At 36.3% G+C, this 21365-nt stretch overlaps 1 protein-coding gene across 2 annotated transcripts in view; it reads right to left on the reverse strand.

Annotated features, from left to right (window-relative positions):
- The window catches only part of PLCB3 (phospholipase C beta 3), a 2354563-nt gene that overhangs the window by 629735 nt on the left and 1703463 nt on the right, over positions 1-21365 (reverse strand). The window contains exon 14 of one of the 2 annotated variants that reach the window (XM_044075790.1): positions 3387-3561. In XM_044075790.1, coding sequence (XP_043931725.1) covers positions 3387-3561 — 175 coding nt within the window. The remainder of the gene's footprint in view (positions 1-3386; positions 3562-21365) is intronic. The other variant, XM_044075791.1, reaches the window with a different exon arrangement.

Genomic DNA, 21365 nt, shown 5'->3' on the forward strand with positions numbered 1-21365 from the left:
TTGGTGAACTGGGCAGCTTGTCTCTGTCTTTATCTTTGCGTTTTTTCGGAATGGCTGTAGTCGGATGGCTTACCGAAGACATATCAGGATAATTGAACTGAGCACCAAAAAATTTAGAAGCGCAAATATACTGACGATGGATAGTTCGTGGTTTAAATAAGGGAGAAAACCGACAACAAGGTACGTCGTGGTCAAGGCCTAGGCAAGGAATACAGTACGAATGAAAATCTTTATGAGGTATTTGCTTTCCAAAAGAAATGCAATTACTTACTGTTACTGACATCGGTTTAGAGCAAGAAAAAGTTTCCCCAAAGGGGTAGTTAGCTTTTAGTTGAAGACTTTAGTTCTGAAACTCGAAAATGAAAATTTCAGGAGTCGGCCGACCTGCACTTGCGAACTGCTTCTGCTTCGGGCACTACATGGCAAGAAAGACTGATGTAATGACATCGGCTGCATGTTTTATACCAGACGACCTGACGTCACGGAAGAAGAGACAGCAACCGACGTAGGACCCAAGACTTTGTTAATCAGGCCGACTGAGGGCTACTGCAGCAGATAACCCAAATGTAATAACTGCAACAGTGAAACATGAACATCTGCATCATCAATATGGGAAGGCTCCAATCCACCTAGATCAGGAACAGATGACCAATGCATTCCCAGAATCAGAAACTTTCATCCTATATGGAACCATATGTATTTCGTCCTCCTGCTATAAACTCTGACTAGGATCTATCTCAGCCTCTCTGCCTTTTTTTGCCCCTTTTTAAATCATCCTATGATCTAACTGCCTAGTGCTGGGTCTACTAACTTCTCTGATCCCACTTTAACTTACTCCATTTCTGTTGGGGCTGGTTGTGAAACCTAATGGCATTTTGGGGGGGACTTGGTCATCTATGTTCTTTGTTTTATTTTTTTCCCCCAGTATGCCCTACCACAATATTCCTCTTCTTCCATGGTCTGTTGGTAGCATCCACAAAGCAGGCACATTGGAGATGTGCTGATGTATCATCCCACCTCTACTGCAGTTCAGTCAAGAATTCCACCCTAACCCATTAGAACTACACACCCTTTCCTCATACACCTCACCAGGGATCGTATATGAAACTTACACAAGACTGCCCTCCCTCATGGGGTGGTACTGCCCATCTTTCTCCTGCTTCTCTACCAGTCACTGAACCTTTCATCGAACACGGGTTGGCTGTGCTGTAGTCAAGGCCTCTATGCCACCAGAGCAGACAGCTTCCACTGATTTTTGTTGCTTGTGTTTCCTGTTAAGGGATTGCCTTAGCTTTTCCTGTATTTGTGACTAGTATGGTCCATCTTCATGGGGAGAAGTACACATCTGATTCAAAACACTAAAAGAATGCTCATTCTCCAAGAAAGCTCTTAAGGTTTCTCATTCAAATGACTACAGTCCTTCCACTAGACATCTTACTCACCATATCTAGGTACACTATTCAGTAAGAAAAAATAACCACTGAAAAAATTTATACTTTTGATTAATCTACCCCAAACAAACATCTGTTGTTGAGGAAAGAGACATAACAAAACATGAAAAAAGATTTAGCCACAAAGCTACTCAGAATAGTAACACATTAAAAAAATGGGAACTGCCAAACCAGGGTACCTATCACTAGTGAAACACTGCCTAGAACAAGTTTTGTGGCAAAAAAAAATGAAAATAATGTCCAACAAGAAAAAAAATGTAAAAAGATTAAAGACTGGTAACACAATGTTGAAAGCAAAAATTATGCAAAATTCCATAAATTCCATTCTAAAAGAGCAGCCAGGTATGAATATGGGAAGGAGGGGGGGGGGGGGAGTTTGGAGCAAAATTTCAATGGAAGTGCAACAGCAAGTTTATCATAACTCTGTACAACAGATGACACTTATAAAAAGTTAACACCTAATCTCAGGATGGTTGACTCTTAAAATGCTGACAGTGAAGAACATTCCAAGTGACTCCAAAGGCTGAGTACAGCAGTTCATTCACATGAACTTCCAAATGAAATATGAAGATCCAAAATGTTTTTCTCTGGCACTACTGACAGGATATAAAACTATGTAAATAAGTGGAAATATTTTTGCATTTTCCACATAAACACAGTAAAAAGAACATGATCACCTACTAGATGACCCTAAATTAACCATATCATGTTAACCAACACAAAACATTATCTGAGTAAAAAAATAAATAAAAAAATAAATTAAAAAAAGTGGACGGGTATCTATTAACTTTAAGAAAAATACTGACAGGCTGTGTTTAAGAAAGAATAGACTATACACATTCTATACATACTTTGCAGTCAGATTTGTAAAATATACCAATTAACAGAGACATAAAAAAAATCAGTGAAAGAGGACTTTACATTCGGCAGAACTTGCCATATTCTATCAAGTGCTTTAACTGAAGCTGAACATCTAAATAAATGCATGCATTTGTCAGTCATTATACAGTGGCAAAGGAAAATTTAGGATACCACAGTAGTTACGCAAGTCAAACTGGTAATATTACATAAGCACAAGCAATGTGCCTACATCAGACATAGACAACAATGCTACTATTAACAACAGCCACTGTATAAATGCAACAAAAGACACTCCACAGGTGATACTACTGCATAATAACACCCACCTGTCATGCTCTACTGCTTAATTATGAAATGGGTCTCAAGTGGGCCGAATCTCAACTGACCATTAATTTCCATTTGGGCCAGAACAAAGAATAACGTGCCAATTAAATTAATATGAACAAAAATGAAATGTGCTTTACTACAATGACCCTTTTCATAACTGCAATAAAGCACTTCATGATATTTGGTACGGAAGAGTAAAACCCTCTAATTTGGCAGTCAGAAGCAATGTGTCTTCTAAGCAGCCTACATTGGGTTTTTACCCTACCACAACAAGCCCATAATGCCTTACTGTTTCATTTGCACCCTTCTTTGCATGCAAGCCCAAACACAGAATTTTTTCCCAAAAAAAAAAAAAAACAAATACAACCAAGGGTGGGGTTTACCCTCTGCGCCATGACATTTTATATATTTTTTTTGTCCATTAAAGCAGCAGTATGACATGTATATACAAACTAACCCTATTTTTTCTCCATTTCCAGGCACCTTTTAGTTTTACTTGGTGGGCAAGTTGCAGGTAGGGCCGCCATTACAAATATGTCATTTAAGTTGAATAGAAAAAGAAATGGTAACAACATTTTCCCACAGGGAAACAAAAAACACTACATAGACCTGTGCGAAAAAAGTGTCAAGCTGTATTCTGAACAGCAAGATAATTTTTGACTTGAGTATAAATGGAATAAAATCTACTGGTGGGAAAATCTTGTTCCACTGCTGCTTTAAGAAGAGGGTATTCCCCTTACTGCCTACCAACACCAGGAGAGAAGGGCTCACAGGTAGAGCTGTCACTGTACGGGTTAGATCCCTGTTCAACAAGTCTTCTCTTAATGCTGCCATTGTATGTTTTCTGGTGCTTCTTCTTATTTTTTATCAAGATCTTCCCCATCAGTTCCAGAGGGCTAGGTAGACAGCCACTTGGCTGAAGCTAGAAAAAGAGAAAAAGCAGATTATGAACAACATACTTCTACAAGTAATGGAAAACACATCCTTGTCTAAAAATAAATTAACCATAGGCAGATTACTAGCTCGTGTCTACAACTTACAGAGACCAGATTTTTATTAACCACAATCATTTTACTGAACTCCTACATCTACATTTTTAAGAAAAAGAAGAAATGTCCAAATATGAACATTTCGTAATGTATAGCTGTTGTTTCTACTACACTGAAAAAAGTTACTTTCTGATATTCCAGCTGGAGTTGAGCAGAGTAAAACACATTTCAATGGAAAGAGGTATAAAATTTACTTACACAATGTTACAAATAAAAACGAAATGTGGATATTTAAAACCTGCTATAATCTACCACCTACAAATGTAATTGCTACACAAAAGGGAAAAAAAATGATCATTCAGCCACGCTGTAACTATTTCTTTGCAGGAGTTCAGATTAGATCTTATGCCATTTAACATTAAACCCATAAGATACATTACCTATACCATCAATACACCAGAAACAAAACAATGTTGAATTATGTACAGCTGCTTTCTGGATACTTCGTGTAACATGTGAGTGAAAAAAATATCACAGTAATAATGAGTAATTTACTCTTCCTATAACATCACTAGCATTAAAACAAACAAGCAGAGTTGTGAAAATCTCATTAGGGTGGTTCTGTTGTTCATTCAGTGATAACACAAGCACAGTTGCGAAAATCTCATTCGGGTGGTTCTGTTCTTCGCTCAGTGATAACATAGGGTGCTTGCTGAAATTTCAAGAACTGTAACCTCAGTCCTAAGAACAGAACATAAAGTTCTAATGTGAAGCAATGTATAACAAATCCATGGCTGTCATGCCATGGAGAATTCTGATACTCCAAAACACAATGATCCGAGTTATATATACAGCTTCCTATAATTGGTAAGCAGGACAGTGAAGCGCCCCCCCCCCCCCCCAGTTTTAGAATTTAACATTTTTTGTTGAAAGTGGTTTTTATTTCGTGAACAGCCAAGACTCACAGGAACAAGTGTCATGCTTCTGACAGACATCCTACTACATTATTATCCCATTTCCATGCTAGATTACTACGCTTTGCGGAGAAAATGAAAATAAAATGTCAGGCAGGTTATTTTAGCAGACTTCAAAATTCTCTACAGAGTACTCTGTCAGAAATATCGGGTGAGAAAATGGATGCAACTAAGGAAATGATTTTCTGATTTGGGATACTCGATCTGAATTGCCTTGCCATAGTCAGGCCTTGTTAAGTTTAATACTGGTGGCAGCCAGAAAAGCAAAACTGCTAGAAAATGGAAGTCTGAACAAGCTGTATTCAAAGCAGTTTATACTGTAACAGAGATAAAAGAACTGGAAGTAGGATCTTTAGAAAAGTGTAGGAGGGAAGATGCCAACAGATAACAGCTTTAAATTCCTGCTCTGCCTTTCTTCTATTATTCTGACAGGAAATTATATTTTTTTTTGTCAAAGAAAAGATTCATACCTATTTATAGTGACCAATCATCATCATTTTGTGGATATCCAGAAGAAATAAAGAGTACTGGAGTATTTTTTTTTTATTAATCTTGTCAGAAGTTCTTCAATCAGCTGACATGGCCATGTGTAACTCAAAAAATTCACGTCAGGAGAGTATGACGAAAAAAAGTTACATTCTATCATTACAAACATTCAGGAACTTTCGATCAAAATGGACAAGCTGGGAAATAAAACTGATAACATAAAACAGGACAGTAAAACAACAACTAGATTTGCTTAATGAAGTAATTAAACATTCTGATCAAATACCCTCCATTGAAGAAGCTGTGAATGATGTAGATGGTAGTTTGTCTGAGAATGAGCATTATACTGATTTTTTACTGAAGTAAAACGCTTTACTTTTGGAGAAAAAAGATGATTTGCAAAGTAGATTAAGGAGGAATAATATAAGAATTTATGGAGTGCCTGAAAAGAAGAAAGGAAATACCATTGTACAATTCTTGATTAACTGGCTACCAAAGGCTTTAAACCTGCCAGTCTCTCTCTCATTCAAATTGAAAGAGCTAATCGATCTTTGTAAAAAGCCTCATTAATAAGTAATTCATCCACTCCCAGATCATGATAGTCAGATTTCTTTCCACTCACGACAAAGATTTGGTGTTATGAACTGCTTGATCAAATTCTCCTGTCAAAATATAAGGGAAAACCATTCATTTTGATAATGATTACACTTCAACAGTGATTTCCAGAACAAACTAATGCGTTAATTTAACAAAATCCTTTAAAAAGTCTAACATTACAGCACAAGTTTTATTTCCAGCTAGAATTAAAATCTTTCTTTCTGAAGGGGACAAATTTTAACTCCCTTCATGAAGCCTTGGACTTTGTACAAATAAGAATGTACTATCGGATACTGAAGAGATGGACTGGTCAACACCAACTTTAAAGAGACATGCAACAAAGAATGGTTGGACTGTTAAAGAGGGAATAAATAAAAAGTTCAGAGAAAAATGAATAAAACATCCAAGTTTATGTTACATGTAAAATTTAAAGGGTCTATATTATAAGAATAAAGTTTCACACCTTCAAACACCATATGTACGATACTATATGAGCAAAGTTGTGAAACATCAAAACAAAAATAAAAAAAAAAAAAAATGGAAAAATTAAAGAAAAAACTACTTGATCACTCTGAGCAGGGGGGCAAGTCCCCCTGCACCCCCTGCTTCTTAAATATACCAATGCCGAGATCACACTACATTGAAGTAAAGGGAAAAATTCCCTACGGTGATCTCCGTTCACACTTGCAAGGTTTTAAATATCCAACCATTTGGTGTCACCCATATGGTGTCTGAATATTTAAATAATTTATCTTATAATATAAACCCATATTTAAATACTGTGTGCTTCAGCATGTTCTATTTGAGACATAAATAAGATAAAATAAACATACAAGGAAAAGAGACAAGTGTAATTATCCTATTTATCTTTTTTCTCCTTTTGGTATTGTAATGCAAGTACCTCAAATAAATGGGGCTTGTTATCAGTGTGTCTTGGTAAAACTGTAGTAAAGCAGTAATATAATTTTGTCTGTCAGCTGTGTTCATGTCTATGTGTGGTATGATAGTGTGGTATATGTGGGTCTTTATTAGGAGAATGAATGTATGTGTGTGTGCATATATGTATATTTATATATTTTTTCTTTTCTTCTAGTTTATTGCCATTTTTTTACTGATTTTGATTTTTTTTATGAATACAGGAGTAGCACAAGTAGCTGACAGATATTACTTAAAGAACTTGGTTATGTTTAAAACATCTACTGCCAAATATACTGAGAAACAGCATTTAAAAAGAAATGATCTCAAGCCCTTTTCAGTTTAAGCTATCAGCTTAATCATCTTCCCACCCAGCAACTTAGTGAAGTTTGTTTAAGACTCCAAACACAGATCACAAGCTTCTTTTAATCCTAAATGGCTTTGCGGAGAAGTCTTGTCTCTTGGCAAGTAGAGGAACCAAGAAACATATCACCTTCGAACTCGCACAGGACACTTAGAATACCGCAATGATAACAAGAAAATATCTAGGCATCCTTACTTCATGATTTATATTAATATCTCTTTCAATAATGTATAAGATACTAATTAAACCTAACCAATGGTAGCAGCAGCTTGAAGAGCTAGAGTAAAAAGAATTTATTCCAAACACAAAAACAGACTCAATGTTATAAAACAAGTGCTTTCATTTAAATAACTTCAAACTGGAAATAATAATTTTCCCTAATGTATTATGTTTTGGTATGTCCTGATTTATTTGTAAGTAGCTGATATATTGATCTGAGGAAAGCAATGGTGCCCTTCAACTGAATACAGCTAGATGCATAATAATATAAGCATATTAACATTTACATGCATTTTCAAAATGTTCAACTAGTAATTGTGTTATCATTGTATGTGGTATCTTTGCATTTCTGAATGAATCTAATAGATAATATTTGAGTGATTAACTTGCATTTCAGACAACATAAGCACAATTTTTGTGTTCCTATGGAGTGCTGTAGACTGTTACGACTGCATATATGGCATGCAGTATCAATCAGATATATATATTGGTGATGTTAGTTGATGATGATCCTACCTTTGACAATGTTGCAAATTACATACATTGCATATACTATAGTCATAACTCTCAGCCTAGAAACATCAAAAATCTGGACAAGGCCCATGAAAAATAGGTACAAATCTGTACGCTGATTAACATAAAATTTGCATACATAATTACACAACCCTGCCCATTCCAGTGGAATTGTGGGATACCAACTTTCAAACACAAACTGAAGAACAGAATCAAAATATAGCACCAGAGTCTCCCTGCAGCCATTCCAATGTCCCATTACCTGGCTATTTCACCCCATTTACCATAAACACTAATGTGTGCATACTGCTTTACTTCTACAATGATTTGGATTTAATTTTTACATTTTATAGTACAATGCACAAACAATAATAGATATCTGCTAAACAAAGCAATACTGTCTCACAATGAAAATAGACTTGGCATTAAAACCTCTCTGCCCTTGAAACTCACATTCATTGAAACAGCACTGAAACCCACACCACATCCAAAGAAAATGCATCTGGCCAGTGGTGGATAAGATTACCTTTGGGCTGTTTTTAAATCAGAGGCCTCTTGCACACAAAACAAGAACCATACATGCGTTCTTTGATGCACCATCCTGACTTTATTACTCCTTGTATAATACAGCACACTTACTAGACTTAAGTTAGAGTGCATTTTAAATGTATTGTTTAAACATTTTTCCAGTAGGCAATGAAAACAAAATGCATGAGCCAATAATGACAAAACTGGCCTATTCAGAACATTTCCATGATAAGAGTCTACTTTTACACACACACACACACATATATATATATATATATATATATATATATATATATATATATATATATATATATATATATAAATATAAACAGCATGTGGGGGGGGGGCAAAAACCAGGGACACATTTTAAACACTGCTTGTATAATTTTGGAAAGTTGCTTGAATAAAATGTTGTGTTACCACCATGCATTTCACTGCAAAGTATTGAACCCAGGACCCTGTGTACTACAGTCACCACTAAGCCAAATCAGCGGTTTCCTGAATGACAGAAAGACTGAAACTTAAATGGCTATCATTTAGTGAATTCAGTTCTGACTTCTCACTATAGCTCTCAACCTCTCAGCACAAAAAACCCGGACAAAGCCAATAATGGGGGTATACAGAACTCGGTTCTCACTTCTCATAGCTCTCAAGTCAACATCTTAGCACAAAACACCTGGACAAAGCAAATAATGAGGGAATACAGCCCCAAAATAGGGACACTTTTCAAATACTGATCGTATAAACTTAGAAAATTGCTAGAATAAAAGCTTTTGTGTTACCATTTATTTTCTGAAGAATATGAAGTCTGAAAATTCAAATGCCAAAATCCTGAAAACCACAGATTTAATGAGGAACAGAACAAAAATATTTGGCAAAATTCACAAGTGGTGGTGGCTAGGGACTTTAGGCTCTTTTTTTACCTGTACCTAAGGTACAGGGTTTGAGCCAGAGTACGTCATGCCACCAGACTACTTCAAAAGAAAAACTGCCAAGGACTTCAAAGTTAACCACAAGTCATTCTTTAGCTATGTCAAGAATCTAAGTGGCAATGCTTAGATCTGCTCGGAGTTGATGCAGAATGGCACAAAATACACTGAACCGACCGATCTCACCAATATCCTGGCAGACAGGTTCAGTGCAAACTTCACCCCAAAAAGGGCTCATAACCATACCAGAAGAATGGAGAGCCCCTGAAATCACACACACTCAGTTTAAATCAGCTCTCTCCAAAGCCAAAAACACAGCATCAATGGGACCGGACGGTGACCCAGGCTGCGTGCTACACGAGCTCAAAGACTAACTAACCCCTCACCTAAACACACTGTTGAAACTCAGCCTCTCCACAGGCTACGTACCAGCAGAGTTGCACACAGCAACGGTTATTCCGCTCCACACAGATGGAGCCACAACAGACCCCGGGAACTATCACCCTATAAGCCTGACTAGCTTGGTCTGCAAGGCTATGGAGTGCCTCATCATGGAACTCATTAACAGAGAAATTGGGAACCTCCAAACACTGGACCCTATTCAGTTCGGCTTTGTTAAGGGCAGATCTTGCCTCCTAAAACTGGTGGACTTCTTTTGAGACAGTTAGCAAGGCTATAGACAAGGGACAAGTGGTACACACAGACTACCAAGACCTCGCAAAGGCCTTAAACACCATTTCTTATTCTGGTATTATAGACAAATGCACCAGCCAGAACATAAACCCCTATGTCACAAGATGGGTTGCCAACTGGCTCAAGGACAGAACCCACATGGTGAGAGTTGCGGGAGCTAGATCCGACTCTAAACCGGTTACAAGTGGTGTAGCCCAGGGCTCAGTCCTAGGACCCCTACTGTTCGGCATATACTGCTCAGAGGTACAGGCATGAAGAGAAGGACTATGGCATCCAAGTTCACAGACGACTGCAAACTAGGGGCTAAAACTGACTCTCCAGCTGACACAGACATCCTCCAAAAGGGTCTCACTGAGACAGAAACCTGGTGTCGAAATCATGGCCTCAAGCTAAATGCCAAAAAGTGCATAGCCATCCCCTTTGCAAAAAACAAAGTATCCACAAACTACCACATAGGTGGTAGTCCCCTAAATACAGAAGATGTAATAAGGGATCTGGGGACCCAAGTAGATAGTAATCTCTCCTTTGATAATCACATTGCCAAAGTGGTTAGAAAATCCTTCTATGTGGCCCACCTAATCACAAAAGGGTTCGCATCCAGAGGAAAAGAGGTCATTGTGCCCCCTCTACTCATCAGACCCATCATAGAGTACAACGCTCCATTTGGGATGTACCTTACAAGACACCTGCAACAGCTGGAAAGACCACAGAAGTACCTCACCAAGAGGATCACTGGCCTCAAACAGATGCCCTATGCAGCTCGACTGAAGAAACTCCAGCTCCACTCAGTTGCATACCACCTACTCAGAGGTGATCTCTGCCTGACATACAAGGCCATGTCCAACCCAGGATTGATGGGCATGCTCCACCTAAAGAAAACCATATCCCCTCGAGCCACATGCTCTAGGGATCTAAACCTCACCACAACAATAAATAGGATATGCTGGAGGGATAGATTCCTGTCCCAGACACTTTCCATGCTTTGGAACAAGATTCCAATCTACATTAGGCAGAGCTCCTCACTAACACTCTTCAAGAGAAACCTTGATGAGTGGATGGGAAACAGAAAGTTTACCCCTGGGATCACTTCAGTGCCTCTACTGGACAGAGGCACAGGGAACTAATCTAAGGGGGCAACGAAAGCAAACACATTCTGGCTAGGCTTATAAATGCCTTCGGGCAGATAGCCTAGTACCTTCCTATGAACCTATGTATTCAGTTGGGGGCATTGTCTCACACACACACACACACACACACACACACACTGTTTAAGTGAAAACAGTACCTGAGCTCTGCAGCAGTTGTTTCCCAAGCAGCAACTCCGTTCATTAGCTAGCAGAAAAACAAACTCTCCTTGCCATGTAGAAACTAACTCTCCATTCCTTGCAGATCATAAACTCCATTCTTGTTTCCCCATCCCCATTCTCATTAGCTAGCAGAAAAATAAACTCTCCTTGCCTTGCAGATCATAAACTCCATTCTCGTTTACTCGTTCTCATGCAGAAACTCAGAAATAAACCTAGTGTGTGTTCAAACAGCCGGAAATGTCCCTTGAAGCTCAATTCTGACAGGCTGACGAAGCTGACATCAGCTCAAAAGCACAAAAGAAAAAAAAAGATTTAAAAACAAAGCTGGAAAAAATTGGAAATGAAGGGGTGCCACTCGTGAATCATGGGACCCCATTATTTGGACCCCAAAACTCAGTTTTTATCGAATAATTTGGTACGGTTGGGAGGTAGGACTATAGTAGATAATTGCTTTATGCTGCAGCTTCTCGGAAATATTTTGAAATTGTGGGATAAAATTGGTGCGAGTAAGCTAATTTTCATGAAAGGTACAAACTTCAAACTGCATTTGTAGCTTACTTTGCATTTCTGTGGCGAAGTAATAATCTTCTCCTTATTAAAGCAAGATCCTTTATAGTTTATAAAAGTAGAAAAATGAAACTTTTGTCTAAAATGTCAAGGAGTACTAGCAAAGTTTATAAATAAAACACCTTTATGTGAGTAATAGTGCTGTTGCTATTCTATGTAGAAAGTGAATAATAACTGCAAATAACTGCAATTTCATTACCTTTCTTAACTGTAACATTCTTACTGTAGGATGACTCACTAAGTGTTAAAACATCAAGGCATGCTATCAGTAAATTTGCCTAGTGTTGTAAGATGTCAGGTAATTTGTAGTGCATAGTTATATGTAGAATGTCCACATCATTTGGGAATGCAATAATGGCTCCCAGTTTGCAGTCATCTGCGAACTTTGTTAACTAGAGTCCCTTAGTGTTGGCCTGTACTTCAGAGAACTAGATGCCAAACAAGAGCAGTCCAAAAACTGAACCCAGAGGTACTCCACTTGTCACTTGTCTGGAGCTGGATTTGGAGTTGGCTACTTTTACAATGTGGGTTCTGTCAGTAAGCTAGTTGGCAACCCATCGAGTGACGTAGGAATTAATGCCCAGCATAGTAAGTTTATTTATGATTCCAGAGTGGGGGATGGTGTCGAAGGCCTTGGCAAGGTCCAGATAGGCTGTGTGGACCACCTTACCCTTGTCCACGGCTCTGGAGACTGATTCGAAGAAGTCAATCGGGTTCAGGAGACAAGATTGGCCCTTCACAAACGCAAACTGCATGGGGTCCAGTGTTTGAAGGTTGCCAGTGTGTTTGTTTATAAGTTCCATGATATGTTCCATGGCCTTGCAGATCATAATTTACTATATACAATATCATATTATAAATGTTTTAAATATATTCTACTTACTTGCTAATGTGCAAGTGTCTATCACTTATCAATGGCCTTAATAACAATATAAAAAGAGCTGGTTTACTTAAGTTTATCAAAATGCATAAAGGACTTATAGTATTTTTACAAGAGACACATTGCTAAAAAGGACTTGGATAAACTGTCATTTAATGATTATTTAAATTTTCCTGGACTCATGCTATAGAACTAAAAGGGAAGGCACTCATATTGTGGAAAAAGTATCACACTATGCCAAAAACTCTCAAGACTTATAATGATAAAAATGGAATGTTGAGTTTAGTTGTGCTGGAAATTAATAAGAAATGTTATATGTTAATCAATGCATTTTTGATACCTGGACTTGGAACTAAATTGGTTGAGAAATATTCAGATACTATGGCCTTACATGTAAAGGGTGAAATTATCTTAGATGGAGACTTTGTTTTTTATCTGATAAAGATATGTCTAGGAGTAAAAAACCTAGGATAACAGCTCAGTCAAAAAAATTGAACCATTTCATCAGCATAATGAATTTAAGAGATATCTAGGTGTTAAAAACGGAAAACTCCCTTAGTTATAACCATTATTCATTTAGATTTGGAACCCAAAGAAATATAGATAAGGTTTTTATTTCCAATAATCTGTATTCTAAACTAGATGCTGTTTTAATAACTTCATGTCTACTTTCTGATCATAATGCCATAACTTTTAAATTCAGCATAAAATCTGATGATCTGATTTTTTGGCTGAGAATTCTGGCTTATATAACAAAAATTAAAGGTTTTCAAGAGTGGGTTTTAAAAGAGTTGACTCTGTTTTTGGAGGTCAACAATGATGGAGAAGTATCAGATATACTATGGGATACATTAAAAGCATACCGTTATGGTAGAATTAAGAATTGGTATCCTCTAAAAAGAAAAGAGTGGGATACAGAATTGATAGAATTAAACTAAAATTGATAAATTAAAGTCTAAAACCTAACGATGCGATTGCAAATTCTGAATTAACAGCATTGAATCAGAAATATTTAGAAATATTAAATCACACAGTTTCAATAAATTTGGAAAAACATAAGTTACAATCATACTCTTCTAACCTTAAAAGCTTACACAGATTGGCAATTAGATCTAAAAAATTAAACAATATGAATCATATAAATGAAATTAATCATATGGTCAATAACACTTCAAAAAGTAATTGATTTAAGAGATAATACTTGAAGCCTTTTGAATCCCTTATAAATCAATTAATGATAAAAATCTCATTCTAGAACATAAATTAACAAAGAAATTTTTAAAAAGTAACATCAAAAAATAAATTAACAAAACAACAAACTATGATCTTAAATAAATCAATATCATTTACATAATTTAAAGAGCAAAAAAAAAAAAAACAAAGAATAAGGCTCCAGGAAAGGAATGTATAATTCCAGAAATGTATAAAATAATTCCAGACAACACATTAAAGATATTAAAATTTTGAGAGATTAAAAATGAAAGGAATATACCTCTCTCCTGGAAATTTTCTTTAATCATACCTACCTTAAAACAGGGCAAATATTCTCAATTATATTCCTCCTATCATCCTAGTTCATTGTTAAACATGGATTACAAAATATTTATGTCTATATTAGCTAAAACATTAAATATAATGCCTAATTTAATTGAATATGATCAAACAGGATTTATACTATATAGGAAAGTACAAGATAACATTATCAGATTATTAACTTTGCTTGATATTGCAAATAAAAACAAAAAAGAACCCTCAATCATTAGCTTAGACATAGATAAAGCATTTGATTCCATTAGCTGGACATACTTATATAAAATACTTAGAGGATATAATTTTCCCTAGTCTTTATTGAATTAATAATGAAGTTATTATTTTTCTTATGTTAAAATTGGCTCATGTTTATCATTTCAAATATTAAAGGGAACAGAACAAGGTTGCCTACTGTCACCATTATTGTTTGCTTTGTCAACTTGAACCATTTGCTACCTTCATAAGAAATGACATTAATATAAAAGGCTTTTTCTTAAATGACTGCTATTGTTCAAAAATTCAGTTATTTGCAGATGACATACTATTAACAAGTGGAGACATAGAATCTTCACTTCATTTTGTTACTGAATCAATTAAACCCTTCAAAAAAATCTCTGGCCTAAGTTGTAATCAAGGAAAAATGGAAACATTATTAATAAATAAAAAAAAATATATTTACAAGATTACAATAAATTCAGGTGGGGAAATAAACTCCAATATTTAGGCATTATTATAAAACCTACATGGAAGGATACTGTTAATTCAAATTATCTAGCTTTGATAAATATAATAACTAAGTTAACCGATAACTGGAATACAATGTTTTTTTTTACTCTGGAACACAGGTTTTCATTGATAAAATGGTTATCTTACCAAAAATCCTATATTATATACAATCCTTGATTTTAATTCTCAAAAAAAAATTTTCAAACAGATTAATGCAATTCTGCTCAAGTTTCTTTTGTATCCTCAAAAACTGGGATGGCAATGGAATTGGCTTTCCTAATATTGAACTATATGTAAAATCTACTATCATTAATATAGTGAGACACTGGCAAAACACCTCTTATATCTCAAGTTGGAAAAAACATACATGAAATTAGTATATCAAATAGTTGTTATGAGGCAGAAGTAAGTTCTTCTTTGGGCATCGATAAAATATATTGGGTTCTAAGACATTAGTGTTTAAATGACAAGAAATGTCATTACTTTACTCCTGGTATTAATAATATTTTCTTATTTTCACTATCTTTAAAAATGTGATAAACAGTAATTATTTGGCTAAACAATTGCTGTTTCTAATGTTTCCTATAGCTTATACAACAGACTGTTTGAAATATTTTAATTTGAGCAAAATGTTAACTCAAAGAAAACAATTTAAAATTTTGGTACCAATTTTCAGACGGCAGTAAGATACATATGGCCAATTATCTTTTACTCAGATATAGGTTCATAGGTTCATACTAGGCTATCTGCCCGAGGGCATTTAAAAGCCTAGCCCATAGTTTTGTGGCTTACGCCACATTATTAAAGATTAAAGATTTAATTATTAAATATTAAAGAAGATAATTTGTTAACAATACAAGCTTCAAGACAATTCATAAATAATAAAACAAAAATTATGCTTAATATAGAAATAAATTTTCTGCTAAAGTTAGTACAATTTTTTTCTCTATCAATTCTGTTGAGACTAAGCACAAGTCTTGCATATCAACCATATATAGGATTTTACGAGATAAGTATTTCTCATTTGAGGTGTCCTTTTGGGACTATTCCACAAAAGTTAATAAGGACATTTTCTCACCAGATAATCAAAAATTATATTTGAAATCTGTTAACACCACACCTTCACTTTATTGGAAATTATTAATTTGGAAATATCTACATAGAAGTTTTTTAACGCCTCATAAAATTGTACTAATTTATTAAAAAAAAGAAGTAGAATGTTGGAGATGTGCTGAATCTTTAGAAGCTAATTAGATTAATCTTTTTATCAAATGTAGAGTAGTACTGCATTTTTGGAATTATTTTAGAAATTTTGTAACGGCTCAATTGCAATGTTACAGATTCCTTAATATTATTTAATGTACCTATTCCAAGTGTAATTCCAAAACCACAAGTACCTCTCCTTTGGTCACTTCTGGCCGTTGCTAGAAAGGTGATTACTATGAACTAGAAAAGTGAACATTATTTTAGTAATTTTATATGTTAGTTAAGTATGTGTGTAACAAAGAAATGAAAACTATTCTCAACAGAACATCTAATATAACTCAAACATTTAGCTTGGCAGAAGTTACAAGATTTATTAGGTAAATATTGATGGTTTTGTATAATTCATACTAAATTTTGTTATGGATGATTGTATACAGTTCATTTTCTTGTTTTTATTGTGGTTTATCCATTTGTATTTTAACTTGTTTGGCAGTAAAATCAAATAAAATAAAAGGGTAGGAGAAAATTGCATACAAAAAACGGAAATTGCAGTAAGGAGATATGCAGAATAATGTTTTAGATGCCAAGTGAGGTTTAAAAGAAGACAGGAACTGAGTAATTTATGTAATTTTGGATTGATAATGGTTCAGAAGAATGCATGTAGCATGTAATATTTGTAACTGTGAATATGTTAATATGGTTTGTTTTCTTTTATATAAATTTATGTCTACTTGTGTCTTAAGTGATAATTCAATAAGGATGTTAAAAACAGAACACTGCTAAAGGATAGTGACAGAAATGTGTACATGTGAATTTATTTTTCAGTCAGCCATTCATCTTTCTCTGGTTAACAGCATACATGGCTTACTGGCTTTTCATTATTTAAAGTCTAATAGAACAATAATTCATGTATATGCAACACCTATTGCACTCAAGATTAAATATACTTATTAAACAAAATGAGTACACTACCTGTAAGGTTCTAGCCTCGTATCCACCAGCAAAAGTTTGGTACTCTGAGCAGCATCCATTTCTTATTCAAAACTGCAGCCTCATGACAAAAAAGGCAGCATAAATATCCAAGGTTTTAGTAGATATCATACCTACAACCATAATAAAATGGGATGTGGGGAGAAAATCCATTTACATTTCTGCTAAGTTTTCTTGTGTATGAGTTTCAAGTGTATAACCGGAGCACTAATCCAGACCATCTTTTTTTGGAAAGGTTGCCCTGCACCCTAGTGGCAGGAGGGTGCAGTTAGAACTTGTCTGATCGAAGACTGTTGGAACGGGGCTCAGTTTTTAGCTTTTTATTGGTTAATTTGCTTAAATCAGTTTGCGCATTTGCTACTGTTATATAAAAAAATAATACACTTCATGCATCACCACTTAGCTAGGGTTAAACTATTCCTGGCGCCATAAAGTCTGCTCTTCAAAATTTCCCTTAGAACTAGCCAGTTTTTTAGTTTTAGCACTCAAATCAGTTTCTTTGCACTCAGCACTTTTTCAGAACTTGTTGTAAGCATTAAATAAGCTACAAATTACTACAGCACTCAACTTTCCTCACTTGTCTACAGGAAAACAGTTTTTAGTACTTAATAAATAAGAACCTATCCAGGCATGTCTAAGGATCAAGCTCCTGGTGTTTTCTTCTGGCTACCTGATGAATCTGGACATCTTGGGGCAATGCAGCAATTGCCTCATGTACACAGACAACCCTCTCCTCCTACCACCCAACACTACAACCTGTGAGAGATGCTCTTGTATAGCGAAACTGGAAGCAAAGCTCTCTTCACTCAAGACTGGGCTAGACAGTCAAGACGAGAAGGTAAACACTTGCACCATACCACACTCATCACAGAGTCCCTCAAAACCTACACCGCCAAAACACACACAAAACACACACCTACATTCGCGGGGGCTCTCAATAAAAATCTGCTCAAGCAACAGAGACCTCCAAAGCAGAAACGCATGCAACCCCCCCAACACAACCCAAATGATACAGCCCAAAAACTCAGCGTGCCACTCAACCACAGCCCAAATGCATAACAACGTACCCAACACTCTAGTCATAGGTGACTGTATAGTCAGGCACACTGATGTTCCACTCACCAAGCTAAACAAGGAGAAAGTTACTGACAGCTGCCTGTCAGGTGCCAGGATCCGCCACATAACGCACACACTCAGGTCAATCCACAACAAGTACAAATATGACTCTGTCATTGTCGATGTTGGTGTGAATGACCTGAGACATACCTCCCTGGACTACATGAAAAGAGACATGGAGGAGCTCTCCGATCTTGTAGCCCAGGCAGGTATGACCCTAGCCATGAGTAGCATCCTGCCATCAACCAAAATGACACCACAGTACAAGGACAAAATGACTGACTTCAACAATTGTCTAAGCTTCTGGTGACATTCAAAGGGGATCCAGTATCTGTCTGCCTGGGATGACATGATCGACAGACCACGATGCTTTGCCAGAGATGGCCTGCAACTGTTGCCCTCGGGATTCTGGATACTGGCTAAGGCTCTTGCCACCCCTATAGTGCCTTTTTAGGCAAGGTTCAAATGACAAATTCACCACCGTAAGAGGTACAAGCAAGCAAAATCTGAGGGCTACTCAATGCTATAAGTCTAAACCTCAAAATGCATTCACTCGAGGCAGTCCTTAAAATGGAGAACATCGACATCTGTGCAGTGACAGAGACCTGGTTCAAGGCTCCAGAGAGCACCCCTGCATTACCAGGATATAATTCATACCACATCTTTCGGCCACCTAACCTGGACTGAAACACTAAAGGTGGAGGCATGTCCATATTCATTAAGGATATCCACATCTCCAGGCTAGTTGCTCAGCATAATGCATCCGAGATTATCCAAGGGCAACTAACTCTGGGCAAGACTACAATCCAAATTGTAACTTGCTACAGATCCCACACTATGCCCCAGGATTCCCACGCGTCATTTCTTGATATACTGGAAAATATTAGGGTACAACCCAACACCCTAATAATGGGTGATTTCAACTACCCCACCATTAACTGGGAAAACTACCTATGTAAGAAAAATGCTGCTCCACACTGTCAAAACTTTTATTAAAACAGACAAAACTAAGATCTGCCAAGCTTTAAGTATTTTGAGGTGCAATATTCACTTTTTAGCCAGTAGATAGTACTATTGTATTAACCTTCATGCCAGGATTATATATATATAGATAATATATATATTTATTTTTTTTTTTAAGTGAGGGAGAAAAGTTTTAAATAGGTTTTAAATTATTTAATTATGTGATGTAATGTATTATAATGTATTTACAAGCATTGTTTTATTAACTTGGGAAAATGTGCAATATTTTTAAAAAAGTTTATTAAGATGTGCTTTTTTTAAAAGGTAATAGTTAGCTATCATATTAATGTCATTGGATATTTCAAGAGTTCATGTTCTATTCCTACTGGTTTACAAGTTACACTGGTCATCTGATGAAGTCTTGTAGTGGAGAGACGAAAACGCGTGTGTTGTGAATTGCATTAATGACAATTCCTTAGTGTTTGTGTTTTCTACATTTCTGCTTATTGAATAAACTGGCTTAATTCAGCACCTCGTACTATCTTCGGCTCAGAGGTACCTTCTTCGTGTGGATTACAGGTTTTATTTTTGGGTGCCTATCCTCTTTTGTTTGGTTTAACAATCACTGTTATGCCTTTTCATCAACATGGATTCTGTTAAATATTCTGCAGACATATCCATATTATTAACATTCAATTCACAACCCCCAGAGCAAACAATCATCTCTGTTGGTTCACTATAATCACAAGAGCTACCCCCCATTAGTTTCTTTAACCACAGATATATTTTCAAAATTCTTTCTAGGAAAATCTTTAACTGGTCATACACATTTAAAATATCAGAGTTCATATCTATGCAGGTGTTCTCATTTAAAACTGAAACATTATTGTTTGAATAATTCTGTGATTCAGTAGATGTTATAATACATGGTTTTAAACCACCAGCCGGCTACTTGTTATTCGGCCGATTTTCCATCACAGATTTCTCCCTTCCTAGACTATTCAAAATATGAACATAGTTCCCTGAATCTTTAGCATGTTTAATTGGATCAGCTGCATTAACACATAACACATCATTTTCATTATGACTTTTAAAAGTACATTTCGAAGTCAGGTGGTCCTTCGTCATGTTAACATGTTCATTCGTATGGCCAGAAATATATTCATTGTCAGACGAAGGACAAGTACATCCCTTTACTGAATGTGCACAAACATCAAGTGAAAGATTTCGGGTAGTATATTTGTCTAAATTACCATTATCTAGTTTCAAAGAAGCATTTACATTCACCATCTCAATGCTAACACTTGCTGGTATACCCATATTCAAACTTATAGCAGTGCAACAAATTAAATTAGAGCAAGTAGATTTGTTGAAATTACGTTCCAGAGCTAAATCAGGTATCACACTTAACAAATCATTACCCATTTGCATCTCATTGTTCAGTAACTCAATAGTTCTCTCTTCAGTCGTAGAATATAATTCACCCAAATTATTCGAAACAATGTCAAAATCAAGTACGGAGTCCTTGACAGGATTATTCATCCAAAGACAACTATTAGATGAATTGCAAGCCGAAAACAGTTCCGCTACAGTCTTCAGTTTCACTAATTCATAAGTAAAACGAAATGCTTGCTTACCATTCTTTCTTATTGCTGTAAGGTCCTGCTTCTTGTTATAGGACCATTCCTCACCCTCCCTGTGGATTTCGAACGTTGACCCAAGCCGTAGCGTTGCTGAGTGACCAACTTTTTCAGCAATTGCATTCTTACCCGCTGGTTTAACTCCAAAAAAGAGGAGTCTGGCAGTTTTGTCGATAAACGCTCTTTCTCTCTGACTAAACACTCCATTACGGGTCTCGCCTGACTAAACACTCCATTACGGGTCTCGCCTGAATCTCCTTAGTCTACGATGATGTCATAGGCAGCTCCATAACATCTTTGTTGGTCTCTGATTGGTCGTCAGTAGATGAGGCCCCACCCACTCGCTGATGATTGGTCTGCGATTCAAAAGTGTCAAGCTCATACACTGAGCCTCGAAAAGTCTTTTTAGAAGAACTATATACATTACTTTTTTTCATTAAATGAGTGTTTTGGACAAGAGAATATCTGGCTATTACTAAAGTCGGTGCAGCAGTTAGCATTGCTGCCTTACAGCAAGAGGTTCTCCGGTTCAATCCACGGCTGGGGGTGCCTTCTGTGCGGAGTCTGCATGTCCAACCTGTGGTCGCATGGGTT

Source organism: Protopterus annectens, chromosome 6.part1 (assembly GCF_019279795.1).
Source record: "Protopterus annectens isolate FY-2018-M chromosome 6.part1, PAN1.0, whole genome shotgun sequence".
NCBI classification, from domain to species: Eukaryota; Metazoa; Chordata; order Ceratodontiformes; family Protopteridae; genus Protopterus; species Protopterus annectens.